Source organism: Takifugu flavidus, chromosome 14, assembly GCF_003711565.1.
Source record: "Takifugu flavidus isolate HTHZ2018 chromosome 14, ASM371156v2, whole genome shotgun sequence".
Classification (NCBI taxonomy): Eukaryota; Metazoa; Chordata; class Actinopteri; order Tetraodontiformes; family Tetraodontidae; genus Takifugu; species Takifugu flavidus.
The window spans coordinates 329,773-357,735 of record NC_079533.1 but is presented as its reverse complement, the minus strand read 5'-3'; the positions used below and the strand labels follow the sequence as shown (position 1 = coordinate 357,735).

Sequence of the window (27,963 nt, the reverse complement as noted above, 5' to 3'; positions counted from 1 at the left end):
CCCACAGAGCAGCACAGAGCAGCACAGCACAGAGCCTCACAGAGCAGCACAAGCAGTACAGAGCAGCACAGAGCAGCACAGAGCAGCAAGGAGCCTCACAGAGCAGCACAGAGCAGTACAGAGCAGCACAGAGCAGCACAGAGCAGCAAGGAGCCTCACAGAGCCTCACAGAGCAGCACAGAGCAGCACAGCACAGAGCAGCACAGAGCCTCACAGAGCCTCACAGAGCAGCACAGAGCCTCTCAGAGCCGCACAGAGCAGCACAGAGCCTCACGAGCAGCACAGAGCCTCACAGAGCAGCACAGAGCAGCACAGAGCAGCACAGAGAGATATGAAGTGCAGTGAACAAACCCTCAAGAGACCATGAAAATACATAACAGTGATGAAAAGAAAGGCGGAGAGAGACGGAGATAATGAGACAAACGAAAGTCTCCCGAAAGCTCAGACGAGGAAATCTGACGAAGCCTTTATAGCGCTTGGCTTCACTGCGACTACGGTGGGAGACGAGGAAAGACCGGTGTGTTTACCGTGTCTAAAAATGTTGGCATTTTTTATTTTTCTATCTATCTATTCAGTAATTGAACAGAACGGTTTGACCTAAATAAAAGAATTCAAATGAACTCATTTAGTCCTTATCTTTCAGGATCTTAGTGTCCCGGATGACTTTCTGTCACCATCGGATGAGGACCTGGGCAGCGACCACGTCCCTTCATCATCTACAGCAGCGCTGCTCATTACATCAATCGCCATCTACCGGTCGATCGCGGCGTGACATTAAAAATATCAGCCTATCATTCATCCCGTCACTTGATTGACATACAGGGCAGCCAGTCACATGACAACTGAACTTTGACCTTTAGGTCACCGCTCATGCGCAAACAACGGCGCTAAGCTATTCAGCCAATTACCTCTGATTTTAAGCCATCGCTAAAGCTGATGGTCATCAAAATGACTGAGGGAGCGGACCAAGTAAGAAGACAAAAACAGATCACTTTCATATGGGCCAGTGCAAACACCTACTTTCTACCTGAAGATGATGAAGTCCAAAAAGCGTTGCACCATGACTGATGAACATCTGGAAGGGTGCTTGAGGCTGTCAGCAGCTACGCTCCCTGTGCCTCCCTGGCTGGTTCAGTTCAGTGCAAGTCATTAAAGTAAACTCAGGCCATTACAAGATGATGTTAATAGTGAATTATTATGTGTGTTTAGCAATATTGGCTCATTCGGTTATGCGAGGTACATCAACATAAATTGGACATACAAAGAATCCTCAATACATTTGGAAATAATGAGATGTTTTGCATTTTTGTGGTGGGTAGGTCACTTTGACTTGGTCATTTTGTAAGTAGCTCGCATGCTGAAAACATGTGAGCCCCCCTGGTCTACAGTGTGCACAGACATGCGTAGGTCCATGTGGAATTCCTTCCCCAAACTGAGATGTTGCTGCTCGTGCGATGGAGCTTACAGGAACACTGGCGATGTTCACAGGAATGCTGAAATTCCTCTATTTCCTTTTTAGAGTTGGCTCGTTTGTACTGGACACACTGATGAATATCAGGATCATCCCAATATTTGGTTTGACTTTATACTCCTGGTCATGAGCATATTGAGATTTCAGATATGCTTGAAGCTTTTGCCTGTGTTCTACAGCCGATGCAGATTTCGATCTGAGATTAGATTTGATGTTTTGTCTGTACAGTGGGACCTCTACTTACCAAATTAATTGGTTCCAGAAGTTGTTTCAATGTAATTGCCCTAATCCGTTCCAAGCCCCCAAAAATTCGGACATAATATTTTTTAGAAATCATAAAAATGCATCAAAACATGTAAAAAATACATGTTAGAATCAGATTTTTGGATGGTGGGAGCAGGAGGGTTGGGCAGGAATTTGAGGCTGTGGAGGCGTCTGTACTTTCTGAATCAGACAGAATAGAGAACTGTCAAAGTTGTAGGAAACAAGAATCCCAATTTTAGTGGAGTTGGAGCAGAATACGTATGTCACCTTGGATGGAGGAGAGCGTGTTGGGGAAAACGGGTCATCATCACTCAGCCACATGGGGGGTGTGACAGGAGTCTGTTTATGATGAAATGGATTCTTAACATTCATGGAATCAACATCCATGACGAAGATTCCAGAGGAAAAAGCTTACTGTTGTCACAGAAGAGTCTGTGGGCGTGTGAAGAGCCGCCGTCCTGGACCGCTTGTCTGGAATGGCAAGACGAGCATAAATCTGGAAAAGGAGAAAAGTGTGTTGGTTTTTTAACAAGGATTTTAGTTTTAAAAAGATAAAACATGTCCTCGTGTTTTGGGTATTTCTCAAATAGGCTTCAACGTAATAGAGTAGCCCAAGGCCAGAGGACGGCGTGTGGATTGTTGCGGTTGACCTTTTTGTTCATGAGCAATAGCGGTGGGGGACGGGGATTTAGGGTTAGAGGGGTTAGGGGGGTCTGAGAAGACAATCACAGAACAGAATTAGCACTCATCCAAGTAAATATGTAAAAGTCTGTCGGCTCCATAGGTGTGGCAGCTGGATGACTCTGAAAAGACGTAAAAGAGACTAAATTCAAATTTGACAGCGTGACTCATCCATATTGGGGAAAAAAAATAGTGGTTTCAGCACAGGGACCACCGTGGGGGGGGGGGTGGACTGTGGCAAGATCAGGGAGGGGAGCACTCTGAGAAGACAGAAAACCCTTCATGTTTTATACAAAGTGTGACCTTTGTCAATTTCTGAGTTAGTGGCGCACTTGATCTCAGTGGCGGTGGTTCCAGGTGTGGAGCCAAGTCCAAAGCTGAGACCCTGAAGTCCCTCTGGCATTGGCACAAACCCGTCTCCGACAATAAGAATAAACAATAAGAATAAACAGTCACATGGTTGCTTTATAGGCATTGTTAAATACGTAAGTTTCAGTGCTGCAGGTGGAACTTATATACTTTATATATAAGGACTTTATATTGTTACAGGCAGCTGTTCTTGTACCATGTGATTACACTGTCCAATGTTCCAGGTTTTTCACTGAGGAATTTATAATGGCACAAATGAATAATGGGATCGCTCATGTGACTTTAATTTTAGCAAGCAGTGAAGATGTAAAAAATGGTTATAGACACAGTTTTGAAATAAATGTTTACCTGCTGTTCTTTTCTGCTTGGTGATCTGTTAACCAACTGGGTTACTCTGTAGTAGCAAGACTGCACGATACTGAGTGGATAATACGTAAAGAAAATATGGCAACAAAGTGACATTCAGTATTATTGAATGGATTTGAAGTCCTGTGATTGCAACTCTAAGTTGAATTTAAACAATTTATTTAGTTATAGATGTATAACAATAACGGTGTAAATGTGTTGAGTTTAGGAACAATTGGCTGAAATATAAGTAGATATAATTTATTTTATTGAGTGGATCTCAATTATTTCTGTCCAGATATTTAATACTTTTCTTTCAATTTTGCTGAGATAACTGATGAATATAAATCAGTTTCAGCTAAATAATCAGTTAATCATCTTTCCCCAATATTTAGTAAATCTTATTACTTTTATTCAGATAATTAGTAAACATAAATCAATTTTCCTTTTGAAAGTGATTTGTATTTGCTTAATATTTCCTGGGTATATAACTCATCTTTTTGGCTACTATTAATAAATCCAACACATTTTAACTATTGCATTCATTAACCTGCACTTTTTTTAGTTTAAATGTAGTTTATTCAATACTTTTTTAAAATAATTTATTCAATACCTTTTACTAAAAGTTGCAGTTATTAAAATCTACTCAATTATATTACGCGTCACTTTGTTGCCATAATTTTTTTAAGTAATCATTGATCACAATTTTTAGAGTGTGAAAAAGAAAATAGTAAATCAGAGGAGGTGTGGCCCCTGGTATAATTCACACATCAGGACCCTCAAGCAGAAAGTGCCAAGACTGGAAAGGAAGTGGCATTCTTGTAAAATAGACAGCTACCATGTAGCCTGGAAAGACTGTCTAGTAGTTTACAAAAAGGCCCCTCACAAGGCTAGAGGGAACAGAACCCTCAGCTGAGGGAACGAATCCTCCAACTTTATGCCAACTTTATCTTAAGTTGGCATTTTTGTCTTTGATCTCCTTTATGTCATTGATGTCTCCATTATGTCATTGATGTCTCCTTTATGTCATTGATGTCTCCTTTATGTCATTGATGTCTCCATTATGTCATTGATGTCTCCATTATGTCATTGATGTCTCCTCTTTGTCATTGATGTCTCCTTTATGTCATTGATGTCTCCTTTATGTCATTGATGTCAAAATTGTTCTTTCATGTCAGATCAATGAAGCGATCAAAGGATCAAACTGAACTGGCAGATCAAACACATCAGCTCCACCTCATCAGCACACGCCTGAGGAGCTCGACACTCTTGTACCACACTGGTGACCAGCAGACGCATCAATGGCACAGAGAGGAACCCAGCAGCTGAAGGCAGACCAAGAACCACTGGAATCATCCATGGAGACTTGGAGGGAAGAGGTCCAGCACCTCAGAGAAGCCCTGGCAGAGAAGGAGGAGCAGCTCAGCAGGGCTGAAGAGGGGACAGATGAGAACTGTGGCCCATGTGGAGGCCCTGACCCAGCTGAACAGCACACAAGCTGCTCTGAAGGAGAGCGAGCTGAAATGTGCTTCTCTGGAGGAAACCCTCCACAGCCAGCAGCAGGAGAAAGAGGAGAGAGCTGATGGAGCAGGAGGAAGGTTTCAATCAGAAGCTCCTTGTGATTGAGGAGGAATTTGAGAGGAAGCTGGAGGAAGAGAAGCAAAGATTTAATAAGAAGAGAAGAGGCCTTGAGGCAGCAGCTCTTTCTAGAAGAAGAAAAGTTCAAGAAACTGCTGGATGAAGAGCAACACAAATATAATGAGAAGATCATGAAAAAGAAGAGTCAATGAAGCAGCAGCTGTTGGCTAAAGAAGAGAACTTTAACAAGATGCTGGCTGATGTTTATCAGCGGTGGGAGAGCACAGCTCAGACATGGGTCCAGATGAAGGAAGAGCTGGAGCACAACATCAAGGAGAGCCAAAGTTTGAGGGAACATGAGGAGGCGAAGAACAAAGAGGAGCTCCAGAGGCTCTCTGAAGCGATCCTCCAACTTGAGGTGAGATGCTTTTACCTTTGTTCCTCTTCCAGAAGATTTCAGATGATGTTCAGTGAAATCTAAAACACACTCTCTCTTTTCTGCAGCTTCAAGTATCAAAGAAGCAGGAGTAAAAAAGCTTCTGTAGATGGTTCTGGAAAAAGATGAAGTTCTGGAAAAAATGAAGTAAACAACCATTCCAGAGCTCCCAAAGCCCTCCTGCTCCTCCTCCTCCTCCTCGTCCTCTACATCCTGACCTCCACAGCGTCACATCCTGTCTTCATCAGTTTTATTTTACGGTATAATCATTGTTTATGTTCTATGTTTGGATTTTTGATGTAGAAACAATAAAACTCAAAGTAAACCACCAGATTGTAGATGTTGTAAATGACAGCTTCAGAAATGGCTTCATCTCATTCCTTGAGTCAGTTGGTTTCCTCCAGCAGATAAACCAACCACTCATAGCTTCAACCACACCCTAGATCTAGTCCTGACTTATGGTGTTGAGGTAGAACATGTGTCAGTGTTCCCTCAGAACCCAGTCCTGTCAGACCATTCTTTGATCACTTTCACATTTATGATTAAGGATTCTTCTATGCTCAGAGCTCAGTCTTACTATAGCAGATGTCTTTCAGATAATGCTGTAGCTAAGTTTAAGGAAGTGATCCCTGTGCTGATCCCAGGACCACCGTGTGTTTTCCCCAGTGATCAATCATTATAATCTTAGCCCTGCTGAGGTCGACTCTATTGCTGAAGGTGCAGCAACCTCACTGAGAATCACGCTTGATTCTGTTGCCCCCCTGAAAAAGAAAATAGTAAATCAGAGGAGGTGTGCCCCCTGGTATAATTCACATATCAGGACCCTCAAGCAGAAAGTGCGAAGACTGGAAAGGAAGTGGCATTCTTGTAAGATAGACAGCTACCATGTAGCCTGGAAAGACTGTCTATTAGTTTACAAAAAGGCCCTTCGCAAGGCTAGAACAGCTTATTTTTCTTCTTTAATTGAGGAAAATAAGAGCAACCCCAGGTTTCTTTTCAGCACTGTGGCCAAATTAACCAAGAGTCACAGTGTTTTAGATCCACGTATCCCTTCTTCCCTTAGTGGTGAAGACTTCATGAGCTTCTTCACTGATAAAGTTCTAGCTATCAGAGAGAAAGCTAACCAGGCCATCCCAACAACTGGACCATCACCAGATGTGCCGACTGTGGGAACATACAGGGTCTCCAACGAGCCCTTAAGCTCCTTCAGCCATATATATTTTTCTGAGGCATCATCGCTAATTCAGAAATCCAAGACCACCACGTGTCTTTTAGATCCCATCCCAACACACCTGTTGAAGGATGTTCTACCACTGATAGGCAGTTCTATCCTGGACCAGATCAATGGTTCTTTAGTGTCAGGTTATGTACCCCGGTCCTACAAGGTGGCAGTGATTAAGCCGTTGCTTAAAAAACCATCACTGGATCCCATCCGATGTATTAGCAAATTATAGGCCAATATCCAACCTTCCTTTGATCTCTAAAGTTCTAGAGAAGGTGGTGGTGACTCAGTTACTGGAGCACCTGCAGAGGAACAGCCTGTTTGAGATGTTTCAGTCAGGCTTCAGAGCTCATCACACAGCACAGAAACAGCACTTCTTAAAGTCACTAATGATCTTCTCATAGCTTCAGATCATGGACTGGTCTCTATGCTGGTTCTGCTGGACCTCAGTGCTGCTTTTGATCCAGTTGATCACAGCATCCTGTTACATAGACTGGCATGATGTCAATCAAATGTGGCACCCACGCACTCACTCACCCACGCACTCACTCACTCACTCAGAATCAGAATCAGAATCAGAAGCAGGTTTATTGCCATTGTTCATGTAATACACAGTATTACACAAACTAGGAATGTGTCATGGTGTGACGCTGCGACAATCAACATAAAGAGACCACACTAGAATAAGATAAAATAAGACAAAATAAGACATATATACATTATATACATAAATAGTAGGTGGTAAGAGGTATGTGGTAAGAAATAGTGCAGGTCAATGAGGAGTAATGTATTGCTCGTGAGTCCGGCTGGCTGCTGTACATGGTGCTTCAGTGATAAGTCACTTGGTGTTCAGCAGCCTGATGGCAGAGGGGAAGAAGCTGTTCGTGTAGCGGGAGGTTTTGGTCCGAATGGACCGTAGTCTCCTGCCTGAGGGGAGGGGGGAAAACAGTCCGTGACCAGGGTGGGAAGGGTCGGCCGTGATCCGACCTGCACACCTCCGGGTCCTGGAGATATACAGGTCCTGGATGGATGGAAGCCTGCAGCCCATCACCTTCTCAGCCTTAGTCTGTCCCTGGTGGTGGCACCAGCATAGCACCATGATGGAGGAGGGGAGGATGGAGGAGGGGAGGATGGAGGAGGTGAGGATGGAGGAGGGGAGGATGAAGGAGGTGAGGATGGAGGAGGGGAGGATGGAGGAGGTGAGGATGGAGGAGGTGAGGATGGAGGAGGGGAGGATGGACTCGATGATGGCCGTATAGAACTGCGCCAACATCCTGGGAGGCAGATTGAGCTTCCTCAGCTTCCGTAAGAAGAACATCCTTTGCTGGGCCTTCTTGATGAGGGAGCTGATGTTCGGCTCCCGCTCACTCACTCACTCACTCACTCACTCACTCACTCACTCACTCACTCACTCACTCACTCACTCACTCACTCACTCACTCACTCACTCACTCACTCACTCACTCACTCACTCACTCACTCACTCACTCACTCACTCACTCACTCACTCACTCACAAACACCTCAATCTATAAACCTTCTCCACCCCAAAAAATAAAGAAAATAACTCATACACACACTCACCCACAAGAAAGAATGAAGTTTTCCACTGAAAACTGCAGAAAATTTGAATCACAATTCGATTCGCCCTCAGCTCTTCAAATGATCTTTGTCTTTGCAGCAACTCCTCTGTGACAAGGAACAAAAGAAGAAACAAAAGACGAAGTTCAGTCTAATGAAGTTTTTCTTTGGAAGATAAAGAGACGAAATAATTCTGATCCTGAGCTCCGACCAAGATATTCTATTATTTCTACACTATTGTGCTAAAAAACACTTGTTTGCTTTAAAAATGGTGTAAGTGTGATTGTATTCATTCTTTCTGTTTTAATCAATAAAAATGCAAATAAAGGTTGTTATTTGTCACATCACAAAACATCCAAAATTAATATCTGACAGATTAAACCAGAACTCTGCTCCACCTGCATGCAGTTCATCAAGCGGCCACTTGAGGTCGCAGTCGTAATACACCGATTAGTGACCGATCTTCGTCCCTGTGATCGATTTAGGGGCAGTTTTGTCGAAAGGAATTTGAGATAAATGATTGAAGTTCAAGAAACGACAGTAAAAGTTAGAATATCGGGACAAATATGGACCGAAACAATGGCGAATCTTATTCCCACCACTGCAGACTTTGAGACCTCATTTTCCTTCAACTTAGAACATATTTTGACGACAACAAAGTTCAATGCATTCATTGTTGATTTTCTAAATTATTTTATCAATCTTGGTTTAGTTTCCTGCTGCTTCACATGAGTTGCAAAGTCTGTAATGTTGCAGTTTAGGATGCAAATAGGCTGTTTAGTTTTTGGATCTGTTTCAAACGGTTTTCCACAGCTTCTGATTTGAAGGTTGAGACAGGAACCGAACCGAGAGGTTAAACTTTGGTCGTGATGTTCTCTCCAGCAGCAGGTGGATGATGCGACAGCCAGAGGACGCTTCTTCCTCACTGACGGACGATGTGTGACTGCTCAAACAGGAAATTACTACAGTTATTTTCAAAATAAACCTACTAGTCATAATAAAGAATTGATCTCGAATCGAAATTCATGAAAGAATTTGCAACTTGGAAAAACTCTCAGCAAACCCAGCACGCTGTCGGGGGGGGGGGGGGTCATAGGACTGACAAAGGCAAAAGAAGGTGACACCTGTGGGCTGGTGACGCCTGTGGCTGCTGATCACCTGTGGGCGGTGACGCACCTGTGGGCTGGTGACGCACCTGTGGCTGCTGATCACCTGTGGCTGCTGATCACCTGTGGGCGGTGACGCACCTGTGGGTCGGTGACGCACCTGTGGCTGCTGATCACCTGTGGCTGCTGATCACCTGTGGGCCGGTGACGCACCTGTGGGCCGCTGATCACCTGTGGGCCGGTGACGCACCTGTGGGCCGGTGACGCACCTGTGGGCCGCTGATCACCTGTGGGCCGGTGACGCACCTGTGGGCCGGTGACGCACCTGTGGCCGGTGACGCACCTGTGGCTGCTGATCACCTGTGGCTGCTGATCACCTGTGGGCCGGTGACGCACCTGTGGGCCGCTGATCACCTGTGGGCCGGTGACGCACCTGTGGGCCGGTGACGCACCTGTGGGCCGCTGATCACCTGTGGGCCGGTGACGCACCTGTGGGCCGGTGACGCACCTGTGGGCCGGTGACGCACCTGTGGGCCGGTGACACCTGTGGCTGCTGATCACCTGTGGGCTGGTGACGCACCTGTGGCTGCTGATCACCTGTGGGCTGGTGACGCACCTGTGGCTGCTGATCACCTGTGGGCTGGTGACGCACCTGTGGGCCGGTGACGCACCTGTGGGCCGGTGACGCACCTGTGGCTGCTGATCACCTGTGGGCTGGTGACGCACCTGTGGGCCGGTGACGCACCTGTGGGCCGGTGACGCACCTGTGGCTGCTGATCACCTGTGGGCTGGTGACGCACCTGTGGGCCGGTGACGCACCTGTGGGCCGGTGACGCACCTGTGGCTGCTGATCACCTGTGGGCCGGTGACGCACCTGTGGGCCGGTGACGCACCTGTGGCTGCTGATCACCTGTCGAAGTTGCCGCTGTGAGCCAGAAAATGAGCCAAGCCCGCCCTCTAGGGGCAGCCCAGAGCACAACAACCAAACCGGCCTAAACCCCAAATCAGAACACCGGAGATCCTTTTCGCCAAAGCAGAACCCTATAAAGTGCTTTTTGCTTTTGAATCTTGAACTCTAGTTCCATAATTCACATCCCCATGTACACGTAGCCATATGTCTCTTCTCTTTTCTTGTTGTTTTGTTCTTTCAAGACTATTTTACACATAATGGCTGTCACTCACTTTGTGGTGTATTTTTCCTTTAGCTGGGTCCATTCATGTAGAAATACATCACTGTATTTTAAATGGCAGCAGTCTGGATGTGAGTTGTACGTTGTTTAATAAATGTTGGTCTAATTGGCAGTAATGGATTAAATTTAGAAGGAATGCCACGTTGGTTCATGACCGATGGGAGAGGCTTGGATTAGCACGCCTTTCCCTTCTTGAGCAACAGGTCATGAAACATTCCAGGGAGTGATGAGGTCAATTAACGGGATTTTTTAGAAAGGTTTTCCCTTCGTGAGACGCAGGGGACCCACACTTCAGACCTGATCTGTCAGACGACTGGCTGGGTCCCAAAGGGCCAAACGCCCATCGGGGTACTTACGGATTTCATTAAAGTCCCTTAACTACAACCAATGACCCTTTTCCATAGTGTGGGGGCATTTCAGAGGACCTCAGGACTCTATCTGGGGAGGGGTCCCAGGCATCTGGCACATCTTATCTCCAAAAGCTGAGGTCAGTCCCCACTTCTACTGCACATCAAACTGTGTCTGGTCTCCAGATGGACCTCCCCGGTTCAGTGTTTGACACAAAAGCAGCTATATATTTAGTACACGGGACCATAGGAGTGCACCATTACTCTGGATAAGTGAATATAGTTCCGTTTTCATTCCATGAAAATCCTGCAGATAAGATGAAGCGTTCAGGCTGGACGAGCACCTCCGTGTAAAAACATCCTCTTCTACGTTCCCTGTTCTCAGATGAGGACCAGAAATAAACGTTAGCGTTGTACATTAGATGGTTCAACAACAGGTAACAACTGGTCGACCTCCTTTGGCAGCAGGAACCTCAACCAAACGTCTCCTGTAGATGCAGCTCAGACCTGCACACCGGTCAGGAGGACTTTCAGACCATTCCTCTGTCCCAAAGTGTTTCAGTTCCACCGTATTGCTGGGATGTCTGGTGTGAATGGCCCTCTGGAGGCCATGGCCCAGCACCTCAGCGGGGTTGAGGTCAGGACTCTGACTGGGCCGCTCCAGAAGGCTGGTTTTCCTCTGTTGAAGCTGCTGGTTTCCTCCAGTGCTTCGGGTCCTTGTCCCGTTGCCCCTCCAAGCCTCTGCTGAGCTGCAGTTTGCAGACAGATGGTCTTTAGGTTTTCTTGCAGACTGTCTGGAGGAACTTGGGGACTCATTTTTCACTTTGGAAGCCTTCCCAGCTTCACACGGGTCGACGATTCTTGAGGGAAGATCTTCTGAGAGCTGGTTTGTGGACTCCAGCTTGGCTGGCTCCAGTTAGCTCTTGGAGGAGTCACTAGCATGGGCCTCACACGTTTCCAGCCTCCACTGGGACGTTCACATGGTGGGTTCCATAGAAACGGGTCATTTCTGTGCTGTATTAGTCTGGTGATGGGACTTGGATGAAGATCTGAAGATACTTTCTGACCAATTTATGCAGAAATCCAGGTCATCCCAAAGGATTTTTTCTTATGTTTTTGTTCTACTGTATTCCTTCTTTTGCTGGAGTGCATTAGTGAATGAACCTCTGTGAATGAACCCTTCTTGCTCTTTTTTTGATCCATTCTCTGCTCGAGAGGAGAGAGAATAAAACCCGAGTAAAAAAACAACAAAACAATGGAGTGAACTTTTTTTTTTAGACACAACGCAGAGGAATGATTATGGTTAATTTGTCTGCTTCCATCCTGTTTCTGCTCCTCTAGTGCTGGGAAGCCTGAGAATGTGCAGCTGTAATCAGAGACATGGGTGCCGGGCCCCCCAGGAGGACCAGGAGGACCCTGTTGCACCGCTGTCTATTGGTGAAGGAACAAGTCTTCTTCTGTGGTGGTTATGGTGACAGGAACCCTTCCTGCACATGCCAAGATGCTATTCTGAATAAATCATAAAACGTAAAGCTGGTGCATCTATATGAATTCTTTATTGTTCCACCCATGTTTACAGTAGATTCGGATTTTCCAACCATTCCAATTGTTAATCGGACTTATTTCCCACGTAATGTGAGTTTACATGAATACGGAACAAAGTGCTTTGCTAACCAGTTAGCAAGGCTACATTGGAAGCTTTTGGAAACTAGCATGGGTGACTCGGTAGTTGTGCGTTAATGACGGAGATCTGCGGGAGCTGCGTGCGTGTGCGGTGTGCGCAGGACCCGGCGGTGGGTGTCCTGCTCCAGGGTCCGTCAGCACCGCAGTCGCCTCCCCTTCCATCATGGCTCCCTCGGCACACAGACAAGGGTTCTGGGGGAGACCCACCTCCACCCTGGACTGGTGCGAAGAGAACTATGTGGTCTCCTATTACATCGCTGAGTTCTGTGAGTCACGTGCGCCACCTCGTTCACCAGCTCAGGGGGGTTCGATGTGTTCCGACAGCTCGTGGCACGAGAGGAAGACTGGATGGTGCCGCGAAAGTAGCAGCTCCCCTCGCGCCGCGGCTACTTTAGCTGCCCTCGCGCCGCGGCTACTTTAGCTGCCCTCGCGCCGCGGCTACTTTAGCTGCCCTCGCGCCGCGGCTACTTTAGCTCCCCTCGCGCCGCGGCTACTTTAGCTGCCCTCGCGCCGCGGCTACTTTAGCTCCCCTCGCGCCGCTGCTACTTTAGCTGCCCTCGCGCCGCGGCTACTTTAGCTCCCCTCGTGCCGCCTCTTCTTCACTGATGTACTAGCAACGTTAGCGCTACTGACGTCACCTCAGACGACACTCGAGCTGTTTTTCATGTAGCCGAGAATGCAGGTGGCAGTGGCGTTAGCATAATGATAATGCAGGTGGCAGTGGCGTTAGCATTATGATAATGCAGGTGGCAGTGGCGTTAGCATTATGATAATGCAGGTGGCAGTGGTGTTAGCATTATGATAATGCAGGTGGCAGTGGTGTTAGCATTATTATAATGCAGGTGGCAGTGTTGTTAGCATTATGATAATGCAGGTGGCAGTGGTGTTAGCATTATGAGAATGCAGGTGGCAGTGCTGTTAGCATTATGAGAATGCAGGTGGCAGTGGTGTTAGCATTATGATAATGCAGGTGGCAGTGGCGTTAGCATTATATAATGCAGGTGGCAGTGGCGTTAGCATTATGATAATGCAGGTGGCAGTGGCGTTAGCATTATGATAATGCAGGTGGCAGTGGCGTTAGCATTATGAGAATGCAGGTGGCAGTGGCGTTAGCATTATGATAATGCAGGTGGCAGTGGTGTTAGCATTATTATAATGCAGGTGGCAGTGTTGTTAGCATTATGATAATGCAGGTGGCAGTGGTGTTAGCATTATGATAATGCAGGTGGCAGTGGTGTTAGCATTATTATAATGCAGGTGGCAGTGGTGTTAGCATTATTATAATGCAGGTGGCAGTGGTGTTAGCATTTTATAATGCAGGTGGCAGTGGTGTTAGCATTATTATAATGCAGGTGGCAGTGGCGTTAGCATTATGATAATGCAGGTGGCAGTGGCGTTAGCATTATGATAATGCAGGTGGCAGTGGCGTTAGCATTATGATAATGCAGGTGGCAGTGGTGTTAGCATTATTATAATGCAGGGGCAGTGGTGTTAGCATTATGATAATGCAGGTGGCAGTGGCGTTAGCATTATGATAATGCAGGTGGCAGTGGTGTTAGCATTATGATAATGCAGGTGGCAGTGGCGTTAGCATTATTATAATGCAGGTGGCAGTGGTGTTAGCATGAGAATGCAGGTGGCAGTGGTGTTAGCATTATTATAATGCAGGTGGCAGTGGCGTTAGCATTATGATAATGCAGGTGGCAGTGGTGTTAGCATTATTATAATACAGGTGGCAGTGTTGTTAGCATTATGATAATACAGGTGCAGCAGTGTAGTGTTAGCATTATGAGAATGCAGGTGGCAGTGGCATTAGCATTATGATAATGCAGGTGGCAGTGGTGTTAGCATTATTATAATGCAGGTGGCAGTGGTGTTAGCATTATGTTAATGCAGGTGGCAGTGGCGTTAGCATTATGATAATGCAGGTGGCAGTGGCGTTAGCATTATGATAATGCAGGTGGCAGTGGCGTTAGCATTATGATAATGCAGGTGGCAGTGGCGTTAGCATTATTATAATGCAGGTGGCAGTGGCGTTAGCATTATGATAATGCAGGTGGCAGTGGCGTTAGCATTATGATAATGCAAGGTGGCAGTGGCGTTAGCATTATGATAATGCAGGTGGCAGTGGTGTTAGCATTATGATAATTATAATACTCCAAAGTTACCAGCATTAACAATCAGGTCCAGTTGTGACATGCCAGAGAGAAGCTTTGGTATAGAAAAAAGCACCTAGCGATGGTCAAAGTAGCCGCATCTCGCCTTTTCTGCTCAAATCAGCTGCTTTTGTGTTTTAGTTCGATTACCTGCAACCAAACGGTGACAGATAGTGTCTGTCTGTCTGTCTGTATTGTTGTTATAACATGGAAAATATATGAAGGGGTTATTAAAAACAATGCAATGAAAATACCCTAACCCAATGCAATGTTTTTAAGTCATTTTTTTAATTCAAAAATCACAAGAAAGTCCACATATTTAGAACTATAGCAGATCTAAGTATAGTCACATATTTAGAACTATAGCAGATCTAAAGTATAGTCCCATATTTAGAACTATAGCAGATCTAAAGTATAGTCACATATTTAGAACTATAGCAGATCTAAAGTATAGTCCCATATTTAGAACCATAACAGCTCTAAAGTATAGTCCCATATTTAGAACTATAGCAGATCTAAAGTATAGTCCCATATTAGAACTATAGCAGATCTAAAGTATAGTCCCATATTTAGAACTATAACAGATCTAAAGTATAGTCCCATATTTAGAACTACAGATCTAAAGTATAGTCCCATATTTAGAACTATAACAATCTAAAGTATAGTCCCATATTTAGAACTATAACAGATCTAAGTATAGTCCCATATTTAGAACTATAACAGATCTAAAGTATAGTCCCATATTTAGAGCTATAACAGATCTAAAGTATAGTCCCATATTTAGAACTATAACAGATCTAAAGTATAGTCCATATTTAGAACTATAACAGATCTAAAGTATAGTCCCATATTTAGAGCTATAACAGATCTAAAGTATAGTCCCATATTTAGAACTATAACAGATCTAAAGTATAGTCCCATATTTAGAACTATAACAGATCTAAATCTATCCCTGAGAGGTTCAGGACCAAACACCAGGACCTTGACCTGCCACTGGCTCCTGGGGGAAATGACATTTGCGGGTTGTGGATACAAGAAGGAAGGTTGTTCAACGTGCTAAATTCTGTGTCAAACAGCTCTAAACTGTCCTGTTTTTGGACAGGAACACTGTCAGCAACCTGATTATGATCTTTCCTCCTCTCTGTGGGGCTCTCCAGACTTATCGTGATGGCCTTGAGGTCCGTTATATCTGCTCTTTCTTGGGATTAGCAGGTTTGTTCTGTGACGACACTTATTGCTGTACATGCATTTGTGTGTAGCTTAAAAGACTTCTGAACATATTTTGCATTGTCAACACAATTCTCTGTTCTTAACGAGATCCACTGGGGTTGTTCTGTTGGGTGTAGCTGTTGGTGTCGGTTCCTGGTGCTTCCACATGACCTTGCTGTATGAAATGCAGGTATGGTCACGATTCCATTAAAGCCATAGAGTGACGTCTTCATTTTCTACCAAACTTTGCAGTTTCTCTTGAAACAAATATCACAAAATGTTCAATTTGTTGTGTTTTTGTGTTTGCTTGATTTTAGTTGCTGGATGAGCTGCCAATGATTTACAGCACATGTGTCTTCGTCTACTGCCTGTAAGTACCTCGTCATCACGATTTCAAATGCCTCTAATATGTGACAGAAGCCAGTCGTCTCCATCCATCTCCACCTTTCCAAATGTCCAAACCTTGTTGCTAGGCAACGCTTTTGCCTTGCTTGGAAGCTGCCAAGAAAGCCTCCGAACCCGAACCCTGTTGAGTCCAGTGGTGCCGAGTACACACTAGTGGAAAAGGGGCCAAAGATTTTGTCAGAACAACATACAAAAAAGCAGAAAATTCAGGGAAGTGATGTCGGCTAGATGTGCCTCAAGCAGAGAGCAGTGATGACTTCCTAAATAGAGCGTCTGGAGAAGAGTGGTCAAAGGTCAAACTCTCAGAAAGACAGCAAGATTACTAAATGAAGCACAGTGGAGGCATGCCAACGCACATGTTGGTGAAAATGACCTGATTCTTAACCTGGTTCTTAAGAACCCCAGCAGGCTTCTGGCTTTACATCACAAAAAACAGTCAAAACAAATGACTCCAACCAACAAGACAGCATCCACACCATCTCTAAAGAGTCTCTGCAGTCCCTCAGCTCCCAGTTGAACGGTCATCCTTTCCACGTTCTCATTTCTTTTACTAGAACTTGATGGACTTTCAGAGCTGAATAATCAACAGTAAGTAGTGGTGTCAGCATTATGATAATTATAATACTCCAAAGTTACCAGCATTAACAATCAGGTCCAGTTGTGACATGCCAGAGAGAAGCTTTGGTATAGAAAAAAGCACCTAGCGATGGTCAAAGTAGCCGCATCTCGCCTTTTCTGCTCAAATCAGCTGCTTTTGTGTTTTAGTTCGATTACCTGCAACCAAACGGTGACAGATAGTGTCTGTCTGTCTGTCTGTATTGTTGTTATAACATGGAAAATATATGAAGGGGTTATTAAAAACAATGCAATGAAAATACCCTAACCCAATGCAATGTTTTTAAGTCATTTTTTAAATTCAAAAATCACAAGAAAGTCCACATATTTAGAACTATAGCAGATCTAAAGTATAGTCACATATTTAGAACTATAGCAGATCTAAAGTATAGTCCCATATTTAGAACTATAGCAGATCTAAAGTATAGTCACATATTTAGAACTATAGCAGATCTAAAGTATAGTCCCATATTTAGAACTATAACAGATCTAAAGTATAGTCCCATATTTAGAACTATAACAGATCTAACCCTAACCCTGAGAGGTTCAGGACCAAACACCAGGACCTTGACCTGCCACTGGCTCCTGGGGGAAATGACATTTGCGGGTTGTGGATACAAGAAGGAAGGTTGTTCAACGTGCTAAATTCTGTGTCAAACAGCTCTAAACTGTCCTGTTTTTTGGACAGGGAACACTGTCAGCAACCTGATTATGATCTTTCCTCCTCTCTGTGGGGCTCTCCAGACTTATCGTGATGGCCTTGAGGTCCGTTATATCTGCTCTTTCTTGGGATTAGCAGGTTTGTTCTGTGACGACACTTAATGCTGTACATGCATTATGTGTAGCTTAAAAGACTTCTGAACATATTTTGCATTGTCAACACAATTCTCTGTTCTTAACGAGATCCACTGGGGTTGTTCTGTTGGGTGTAGCTGTTGGTGTCGGTTCCTGGTGCTTCCACATGACCTTGCTGTATGAAATGCAGGTATGGTCACGATTCCATTAAAGCCATAGAGTGACGTCTTCATTTTCTACCAAACTTTGCAGTTTCTGTTGAAACAAATATCACAAAATGTTCAATTTGTTGTGTTTTTGTGTTTGCTTGATTTTAGTTGCTGGATGAGCTGCCAATGATTTACAGCACATGTGTCTTCGTCTACTGCCTGTAAGTACCTCGTCATCACGATTTCAAATGCCTCTAATATGTGACAGAAGCCAGTCGTCTCCATCCATCTCCACCTTTCCAAATGTCCAAACCTTGTTGCTAGGCAACGCTTTTGCCTTGCTTGGAAGCTGCCAAGAAAGCCTCCGAACCCGAACCCTGTTGAGTCCAGTGGTGCCGAGTACACACTAGTGGAAAAGGGGCCAAAGATTTTGTCAGAACAACATACAAAAAAGCAGAAAATTCAGGAAGTGATGTCGGCTAGATGTGCCTCAAGCAGAGAGCAGTGATGACTTCCTAAATAGAGCGTCTGGAGAAGAGTGGTCAAAGGTCAAACCCTCAGAAAGACAGCAAGATTACTAAATGAAGCACAGTGGAGGCATGGTGAAAATGACCTGATTCTTAACCTGGTTCTTAAGAACCCCAGCAGGCTTCTGGCTTTACATCACAAAAAAGAGTCAAAACAAATGACTCCAACCAACAAGACAGCATCCACACCATCTCTAAAGAGTCCCTGCAGTCCCTCAGCTCCCAGTTGAACGGTCATCCTTTCCACGTTCTCATTTCTTTTACTAGAACTTGATGGACTTTCAGAGCTGAATAATCAACAGTAAGTAGTGGTGTCAGACATCTTCTTTGCTTCATCTTCATTACTGTTCAACTTCCGGTCATAAAAAGCACATAGGGGCCACAGGGGACTTTAAAATGGGCTTTAGTTGAGGTATAAAGCTCTTCATTACCTTTCTAAACATAGAACTGACATTTCTTATTTGCTAATTTCCCTGATTGACACCCCCTAAAGGGATCAATAAAGTACTCAATCAATTTTTTTAACATTTCAACCCAAGAGGAAGGAAAAGGAAGAGTCTTTTTTTAACCAGCCCTCATTTTATTTTTGCTTTGCTTTTCTCTGCACAATGTGTCACTTCTGTTGGTAGGGTTAGGGGTAGGGGGTAGGGGGTAGGGGTAGGGGTAGGGTCAGGGGTAGGGGTAGGGTTAGGGTCAGGGTCAGGGGTAGAGGTAAGGGGTAGAGGTAAGGGGTAGAGGTAAGGGTAGGGTTAGGGGTAGGGTTAAGGGTAGGGGTAGGTTAGGGGTAGTGGGTAGGGTCAAGGGTAGGGTTAGGGGTGGGGGCAGGGCTAGGGTCAGGGTTAGGGGTAGGGTTAGGGTTAGGGGTAGAGGTAAGGGGTAGAGGTAAGGGTAGGGGTAGGGGTAGGGTTAAGGGTAGGGGTAGGGTCAAGGGTAGGGTCAGGGGTAGGGGGCAGGGGTAGGGGGTAGGGGTAGGGTTGATCTTTCATTAACCTTTGTGGTTTTATCAGTCTTCCTCTCTACCTCCCACTCCCTGCCTGTGAATTTAAACCCACTTGTCCTTCCACCCTGGGCCACATCCTGTGTCTTGTGTGGATTATACCATCCTAGAGTGGTTTACCGACCTGATCTTGTCTGTGATTCGGATTTGTTTGCCCGTCTGACTGGTGCGAGCTAAACGTTTCAGGGTCCCGATCTGTCGGTCATGGGTTCCGCACTAGCGTCCTGCCTAACCACTTCTGACACGCTGGGTCTCTTGGCTCCAATAGCTCGTTTTCTCCGATTTTACTCATCTTGTCAAAGACTTATAAAGGATCGTTCTGCTTACATGGAACACTTTTCACCTTTGTTCTTCCCCTTTTCCACTTGAAGCAACAGTGCATTTGTTTTTCCAGGTACGAGTGCTTCAAAGAAGAAAACAGCATCAACGTCTTTTCCATTACATTGCTGCTCATCTTCAGTCTGTCGGTCACTGTGGTGAGTCTCCACTGTCACTGGTGCCAGCAAAGGAATGAAACACAGCATAACTTCAGAAATGACCTTCACAGGTGTACTTGAATTGGAAGGAGCCGGTGTTTCATCAGGTAAGAGAGCACTTGTACCATGTATTGTGTTGGCTTGGTGTTGGTGATGACACCTCATCACACCAAAGATTAGTTTTTACTGACGTCTTTGTTTTATTCCAGTGTGCCTGAGGACGGTTTGTGTGATGTTGTGGGACACTTTTGTCCTAAGTGCGTTAGAGTGAGAGGCACAATCATGCTCCTGTGATTGGAATACTACTTTCCAGTCCTAAACTGCCTGGTAAAACTACCAACTACCACAGCAGATCTGTGGAGAGGAAGTGAAGAGGGACATAAATAGGACACAGAAGGAAAGTGCTGGTCGGAGAGCTGTGTGTGTTTCTGAAGGATGAGAGGGTTGCTCCTGATATGGCAGAGCTCTGGAGACGTGTTGAACTTAATGTGAGCAGCTCCAGGTGCTCAGTGGAGCTCCATCAGCGATGGCGTGATGTGGGCCTGCTCAGGTCGGCACATCGGAAGGGCACTGCAGTGGTCCCTGCAGGAGATCACCCTGGCTTATATCAGCAGCTGGGGGGGTCCTGGGTTAGGGATGGCCTGATGTTAAACAGGGAAAATCCTCACGAGACTGGTAGGAGACTGAGGCCACGTGGTCAGAAAAGTCAGCTGACCATCAATCATGACTCCAAGAGCTCAACAACCTTGGTTGGAGAGAGCAAGAGAAGGTGCTGAAGGGTTTTAAAAAATCAGTGCTAAAGTGAAAACCCTGAATTTGCCAAGTCTCAGCCTGAACCAGCCAACATTCACGGCCCTGTGTGTGCTAAGCTAGGACTCCTCATATATCCATCCAAAATAGTCAGCTTTAATCATCACAACTGTTGTTCTCACATGTTCCCAGCATGTTCTGCTGTGCTCCTGCCTAGTTTAGACAGTTCTCCTGATTCACTCAGCATCTGACAACTCATGCTGAGTTTTGAATGACACGTGTGCATTTTGTAAAGCTAAGTTGCGTGCTAGGCCTCATGTCCTTGGGAGCTGCTGGAAAAGGCAGAGATTCTTCTGAAAACACAAGATATGTGGAGGATGGACTTGTCTCACAGGGCGTTCCATCGTGAATATAAAACTGGCTGTTAGCCTTCGGCAGAGAGCAGAAGGCATCAGGTTCAGTGGCCCAGTGAGCACTCGGATACCTCAGAGACCGGAGGCGATGCCACGGCGACTTAGGTCCCAAATGAATTTTAGCTTTTGATTTATCACTATATTCAATAAATTCTAGGCGGCATTTTAAAGGACACCTTCCTTCGCTTTTTTGCCATGAATACTTTTGAAACATTAACCTTAAAATGAGCTTTGACGCAGTCTTGCACCAGAGTCATGCTAACGCTCCTGTGGCATATCACCAAATTAAGATTTGCTTAGTGACCCCGATTCCAATTTTAACCACAATAAATACATTCAAATATAAACTAGAATGTGTTTAATACAGTTTTTGAATATGCCCCCCCCGCCTCTTGGATCAAATGTGTCTTCCAAAGAGTCCTGAAAGCTCTCCAACGTTGTGGTGTTTTCCAGGTCATGTACGGCGCTCTGGTGGCTTCTTTAGTGATCCGGTCCATCTTTATTGCAACCTGGTAAGTTTGCTAGCCCACTAGTCAAATAGTGAAAGGTTTAAAGAAAGTGTTCACTAATTTTTGGTTTGTTTGTGTTGGGCTTTCATTTTGAGGGTGAACCCATGGCTCAAGCCTCTGTGTTACACATCGTTAGGAGTCTTTCTTTTAGGGTTCCTACTCTGGAACATTGACAATATCTTCTGTGAAACATTGAGGTACGACCTGCTGATGGAAAATATGCTTCAATAGGTTACATATTTGAACATTTGTGATGTTTAGAAAGCATTTTGAGAAGGAGACTAAAGTCAACATGCAGCATCATAACTTGATGGGCTCCGGTTTTTATCTCTAGAACGAGTAGACATCACCTGCCTCCTGGTGTTGGAGTCGTCACCCAGTTCCATGCCTGGTGGCATATCTTGACTGGACTTGGATCTTACCTCCATATACTTCTTAGGTGAAGTAGATCCTGTTCACAAAGGTCCTTTTGGATCAAATGATTGTGCTTTCTTCTGACATTGTGTCATGAAACTTTAATCTTGTTTTCTTTCAGCCTTCAGATAAGATCAATTTATCTGAAACACAGACCAAAAGTAAAGGTATGCTGGTCAAATTCTAATGATTATTGATTAGATTTGGTCGTTAATCATTTTGTCTTGTGCTCATTCAGTTTATATGTGGAGTTTGGCCCATATTGCATATTGAGCCTCAGAAGAAAAGCTGAAATAATCATTTGAAGGTGACTTCCTGTTTTTATTCTTGTATCAAAACAGGGTTTAGAACTAACTTTACTATAATATTAGTAATATAAGTAGTACTGTTAAGTAGTATTATTTTTGTACTTTAACAGAACAGCACAAACTGCCACGGTCGGAAACTGAGCCCCCACCCCTGAATGGACCCCCCCCTGGAACAGGCCCCACCCCTGGGACAGGCCCCACCCCTGGAACAGGCCCCCACCCCTGGACAGGCCCCACCCCTGGAACAGGCCCCACCCCTGGGACAGGCCCTACCCCTGGGTGGACCCCACCCCTGGAACAGGCCCCATTCCTGGAACAGGTCCCACCCCTGGAACAGGCCCCATTCCTGGAACAGGTCCCACCCCTGGAACAGGCCCCATTCCTGGAACAGGCCCCACCCCTGGAACAGGCCCCACCCATGGACTGGGTGTGTGTTTGGGTTTCTCGTGGAACTGTGAAGATGTACCGTGTAGCACTTAGGGGTGCATGATATTCATGGACCAACAGAGTACCGGCCAATATGGGGCCAAATTACATCATTTTTTTATCACCCCAATAGCATTTTTACCGTTAAGCATACACAATAAATTAATGAAAATGGGGAAATTGCAGGTCAGTCGACCCCAAAATAGGCCAAGTTGCTTTGGTTACATCATATAACCCAAACTCCAGCCTGATTTAAAGGAGCGTGCCCACGGCCAGCTAATATGCCGGCACCAGCGTGGGGGGTCGACCCGTTGGCAGATGACAACAGCAGCGCTGTTTGCTAACAGTGATGGGACTCAGAGTGCCTGAGGAACCTGTTCTGTCACCGAGTCCATAGTTGAGATAATTAATCGTGAGGATTCAACACGTCCCTGCTTTGGTTTTACTAAATTCAGATTGCAAAAGTCTGGCCTTCCAGGTTCTTTTGCTGATCTTTTTCCCACAGCAAACGACGACTGACCTGAACCAAGTTTTGTATTTAGATTTCATTTTGTTTCTGAATCTGAATCTCAAACCTGTTCATGGCGGATGATGGAGTGCCAGAACTTTGGTGCGCTCTTCGAGATGCTTCCCAATGAATTAAAGGCCTTCGGCATCGGCCAAGAGATTATTGGTAATGGGTGGGTTAGCATCACAAAAAGCAGTTTTAATCAGTAGTTTTAATCAGCTGGATTTTTGCATGAATCCTGCTCCAGTAGATTTTATGATTAGGAGTTTTGTGTCCCTGACAGATTTGAGCATCGTCTTGATTTTGCCTGATTCACACACGGTTCAGGTCTGCAACAAACCTCTTGTTTTGAGGTTTCCTGACTTGAGACATAAAGAAGTTGACAACATTTTTTGATGAGGCAACAGTCCTTGTTGTTTATACTTATTATGGATGGATTGTATGGAGCTAAATTAAAATGTTCATATCCATGGAGACAATAAAAGACACAGAGTATCTGTCCATCATGCTTTATTAACCCTAAATGTTGGCCTAATGTGGCCAGTGTTACTGTGTTATAACCCTTTTGTAATGACCTGTCCTGTCGTCTAAAGCGGCTACAAACTCTGTGCCTTATTGTTTTGGTTCTGGTTCAGTCCAAGAGGCCTTAAAGTGAATGAAATTGAACATGTTATGATTTGACTTGAGTATTTAGCTGAGCTCCTGTTATTACCAATAAACCAAGATGACACAATTTGTTCTGAATATTTTTGGTGTGCCAACCTCGTAACTGGAAGTCGGTGGTATTTGTGGTTTCAGATGAGTAAACTCTGTCAACATGTTTTTTGGAAATGTTGCCGGTCATTCTCTTTGTCAAGCGTGAACAGAGAAGTGCTATTTACAGTGAATGATTCTGATGTTCCAGCGCTCCTTCTCCGAGCAGGTCAAAGGCTCTTGAAAACCTTCTTCTTCAGCTTCAAACTTGTTAGAACAACTTTAGGCTGTTTTGTTGTGTAACACCTAGAAAATCTGTCAGAGTTTTAAAGGGAGCCTGAAAAGTGTTCTATTTTAAGGAGCCCCTGCAGGACAGCCTCACCATGCTAACCCTAGCCTTAATGTGGAACAGGGAGATTCACAGGATCCTGACCCTATCATGAAGAGAATGAGTCAGAAGCCTGGGGTTCCTTCAGTTGAACGTGAAAATGTATCTGGGGAAAAGAATCAGATTTGCTTATTTTTCTCTTTTAAGGGATGACAGATAATCAAATGTTAAAAACAGTGAAAGATCATGAAAAATGTTTCATTCATAGGTGACAATTTAATGATCCAAGCAACATTTCTGGATCTCTCAACTCTCATCTGATTTGGAGAGAAGAGCAAACCAGTGAGCAAGAACAACAGCTCATCCTGCCAGTGAGTGGAGATACAGCAGCCGATGCTGGAGTGGCCATGCTAGGCCAGCAAAACAGTGCTTGTGATGGGGATGAGGCGCTGCGTGTGTAGGGTTCTGTGAGTGTGAAGCAGGTTTTCAGAAAAGATGTGGAAACAATCCCAAAAAACATCTGGATTGAACTTCTGGAAACTCCAATCCTACAGTTTCTTCATCACTCCAACAGATCTGATACTGACAGAAATGAGAGCAGCTGTTGTGCTTCTGGGTTTAGTGCTGCATTTGATTTGCTAAATCCTGAAATGACTCTTCATAGGATGAGGGTTAGGCCTACTTACCTAAGAGATCACAAATGGTTCTCTTTAATGGCACTTTTCCTAATGTAAAGACAGTCCAGTGGGGTGTTCCCCAGGGGAGTTGCTTAGGCCCGTTGCTCTACTCCAGTATTTCCAAGGATATTTTTGCTCTGAGAAGCCCGCTTGGCGATGTTTGCAGATGGTTCAACTGTATAGATGTCATCAGTGTGGAGGAGGTAAATCTTCCCCTTCAAAATGGAATTACACTTATTACAGATTGGGTAGCCAATAACTGTTTAAGTTCAAATGTATCAAAAACCAAATGTATTGTTTTGGGATCAAGATTTTAAATGATGTATCTCCATAACTGGCAGCTGTATTGACCAAGTCAATGAGGTTAAACTCCTGGGGGTGAACCTTCCCAGTAAGTTATATGGGCAAAACATCTAGATGGAATTGTAGGAAAAATGAGGACTATGTCCATGATAGAAGATGCTCCTCCTTCCTTACGCCTAACACCACCTGGCAGGTTACTCAAGCGCTGGTTCTCATCTCGATTCATGTTCGGTGCTCTGGTCAAGCCCAGCAGTTGGTGCTAAACAGAGCAGCGCGTCTCACCCTTCGGTGTTCAATGAAGGAAAACAGAGGCTACAGGCAGGCTGAGCTCCCCTGGCCTAAAGTGGAAGTCCTCTCACTTTATTTAGGAATATATGTTTCAGAACAACTGTCTTGCCTTCACTTAAGAATAACTTGTCAACATCAGTCATCCTGGACCCTAACACTAACCCATCAGTCATCCTGGACCCTAACCCATCACTCATCCTGGACCCTAACCCATCAGTCATCCTGGACCCTAACCCATCAGTTATCCTGGACCCTAACGCATCAGTCATCCTGGACCCTAACCCATCAGTCATCCTGGACCCTAACCCATCAGTCATCCTGGACCCTAACCCTAACCCATCAGTCATCCTGGACCCTAACCCACAGTCATCCTGGACCCTAACCCTAACCCATCAGTCATCCTGGACCCTAACCCATCAGTCATCCTGGACCCTAACCCATCAGTCATCCTGGACCCTAACCCTAACCCATCAGTCATCCTGGACCCTAACCCATCAGTTATCCTGGACCCTAACCCATCAGTTATCCTGCCCTAACGCATCAGTCATCCTGGACCCTAACCCATCAGTCATCCTGGACTCTAACCCATCAGTCATCCTGGACCCTAACCCATCAGTCATCCTGGACTCTAACCCATTAGTCATCCTGGACCCTAACCCATCAGTCATCCTGGACCCTAACCCTAACCCATCAGTCATCCTGGACCCTAACTCTAACCCATCAGTCATCCTGGACCCTAACCCATCAGTCATCCTGGACCCTAACCCTAACCCATCAGTCATCCTGGACCCTAACTCTAACCCATCAGTCATCCTGGACCCTAACCCATCAGTCACCCTGGACCCTAACCCATCAGCCATCCTGGACCCTAACCCATCAGTCACCCTGGACCCTAACCCATCAGCCATCCTGGACCTTAACCCATCAGCCATCCTGGACCCTAACCCATCAGCCATCCTGGACCCTAACCCATCAGCCATCCTGGACCCTAACCCATCAGCCATCCTGGACCCTAACCCATCAGTCATCCTGGACCCTAACCCATCAGCCATTCTGGACCCTAACCCATCAGCCATCCTGGACCCTAACCCATCAGCCATCCTGGACCCTAACCCATCAGTCATCCTGGACCCTAACCCATCAGCCATCCTGGACCCTAACCCATCAGTCATCCTGGACCCTAACCCATCAGCCATCCTGGACCCTAACCCATCAGTCATCCTGGACCCTAACCCATAAGCCATTCTGGACCCCAACCCATCAGCCATCCTGGACCCTAACCCATCAGCCATCCTGGACCCTAACCCATCAGTCATCCTGGACCCGAACCCTAACCCATCAGTCATCCTGGACCCTAACCCATCAGTCATCCTGGACCCTAGCCCTAACCCATCAGTCATCCTGGACCCTAACCCATCAGTCATCCTGGACCCTAACCCATCAGTCATCCTGGACCCTAACCCTAACCCATCAGTCATCCTGGACCCTAACCCATCAGTCATCCTGGACCCTAACCATCAGTTATCCTGGACCCTAACCCATCAGTTATCCTGGACCCTAACCCATCAGTCATCCTGGACCCTAACCCATCAGTCATCCTGGACTCTAACCCATCAGTCATCCTGGACCCTAACCCATCAGTCATCCTGGACTCTAACCCATCAGTCATCCTGGACCCTAACCCATCAGTCATCCTGGACCCTAACCCTAACCCATCAGTCATCCTGGACCCTAACCCTAACCCATCAGTCATCCTGGACCCTAACTCTAACCCATCAGTCATCCTGGACCCTAACCCATCAGTCATCCTGGACCCTAACTCTAACCCATCAGTCATCCTGGACCCTAACCCATCAGTCATCCTGGACCCTAACCCTAACCCATCAGTCATCCTGGACCCTAACTCTAACCCATCAGTCATCCTGGACCCTAACCCATCAGTCATCCTGGACCCTAACCCATCAGCCATCCTGGACCCTAACCCATCAGTCACCCTGGACCCTAACCCATCAGTCCATCCTGGACCCTAACCCATCAGCCTCATATCTGGGACCCTAACCCATCAGTCCATCCTGGACCTAACCCATCACCATCCTGGACCCTAACCCATCAGTCATCCTGGACCCTAACCCTCCCATCACCATCCTGGACCCTAACCCATCAGTCATCCTGGACCCTAACCCATCAGTCATCCTGGACCCTAACCCTAACCCATCAGTCATCCTGGTACCCTAACCTCTACCCATCAGCCATCCTGGACCCTAACCCATCAGTCACCTGGACCCTAACCCATCAGCCATCCTGGACCCTAACCATCAGTCACCCTGGACCCTAACCCATCAGCCATCCTGGACCTTAACCCATCACCATCCTGGACCCTAACCTCAGCCATTGCTAACCATCCTGGACCCTAACCCATCATAAGCCCTCCCTGGACCCTAACCCATCAGTCATCCTGGACCCTAACCTCTAACCCATCAGCCATCCTGGACCCTAACCCATCAGTCACCCTGGACCCTAACCCATCAGCCATCCTGGACCCTAACCCATCAGTCACCCTGGACCCTAACCCATCAGCCATCCTGGACCTTAACCCATCAGCCATCCTGGACCCTAACCCATCAGCCATCCTGGACCCTAACCCATCAGCCATCCTGGACCCTAACCCATCAGTCATCCTGGACCCTAACCCATCAGCCATCCTGGACCCTAACCCATCAGTCATCCTGGACCCTAACCCATCAG

The 27,963-nt window shown here is 45.8% G+C and overlaps 2 protein-coding genes and 2 long non-coding RNA genes across 26 annotated transcripts in view; 3 read left to right on the top strand and 1 right to left on the bottom strand.

The window, feature by feature from the left end:
* LOC130537196 (ribonuclease inhibitor-like) overlaps positions 1-27,963 on the bottom strand; it is a 267,517-nt gene that overhangs the window by 34,644 nt on the left and 204,910 nt on the right. The gene's annotated exons all lie outside the window — the stretch shown is intronic.
* Positions 12,076-23,662, top strand: acer3 (alkaline ceramidase 3). Of its 3 annotated transcripts, none has more exons than XR_008953567.1 (14): positions 12,076-12,538; positions 17,346-17,456; positions 17,590-17,642; positions 17,770-17,822; positions 19,520-19,601; positions 19,673-19,708; positions 21,218-21,276; positions 21,369-21,470; positions 21,608-21,712; positions 21,809-21,854; positions 21,926-21,994; positions 22,106-22,158; positions 22,249-22,314; positions 22,405-23,662. XR_008953567.1 is itself a non-coding variant. In XM_057053811.1 (12 exons), exons 1-11 carry the CDS (start codon positions 12,436-12,438, stop codon positions 21,977-21,979), a joined length of 804 nt encoding a protein of 267 aa, XP_056909791.1. In that variant the 5' UTR covers positions 12,076-12,435; the 3' UTR covers positions 21,980-21,994; positions 22,106-22,242. The 3 variants fall into 3 exon arrangements, 1 of the variants encoding a protein (XP_056909791.1); XR_008953566.1 differs by having other exon boundaries at positions 22,387-23,662; XM_057053811.1 differs by lacking the exons at positions 22,249-22,314; positions 22,405-23,662 and having other exon boundaries at positions 22,106-22,242.
* LOC130537213 (uncharacterized) lies at positions 14,056-14,692 on the top strand. The gene is made up of 2 exons (XR_008953577.1): positions 14,056-14,328; positions 14,362-14,692. It is a non-coding gene; the product is annotated as an uncharacterized LOC130537213 (long non-coding RNA).
* Positions 15,295-16,094, top strand: LOC130537208 (uncharacterized). Its single transcript, XR_008953569.1, has 4 exons — positions 15,295-15,471; positions 15,586-15,640; positions 15,775-15,827; positions 15,955-16,094. It is a non-coding gene; the product is annotated as an uncharacterized LOC130537208 (long non-coding RNA).

What these genes read in the sequence shown, in the direction of transcription:
- acer3 (XM_057053811.1), top strand. Translation starts at nt 12,436, where the DNA reads ATGGCTCCCTCGGCACACAGACAAGGGTTCTGGGGGAGACCCACCTCC. An exon ending in CTATTACATCGCTGAGTTCT is followed by an intron (nt 12,539 to 17,345) that starts GTGAGTCACGTG and finishes TTTTTTGGACAG; the next exon opens with GGAACACTGTCAGCAACCTG. An exon ending in TCCATCTTTATTGCAACCTG is followed by an intron (nt 21,277 to 21,368) that starts GTAAGTTTGCTA and finishes TTTCATTTTGAG; the next exon opens with GGTGAACCCATGGCTCAAGC.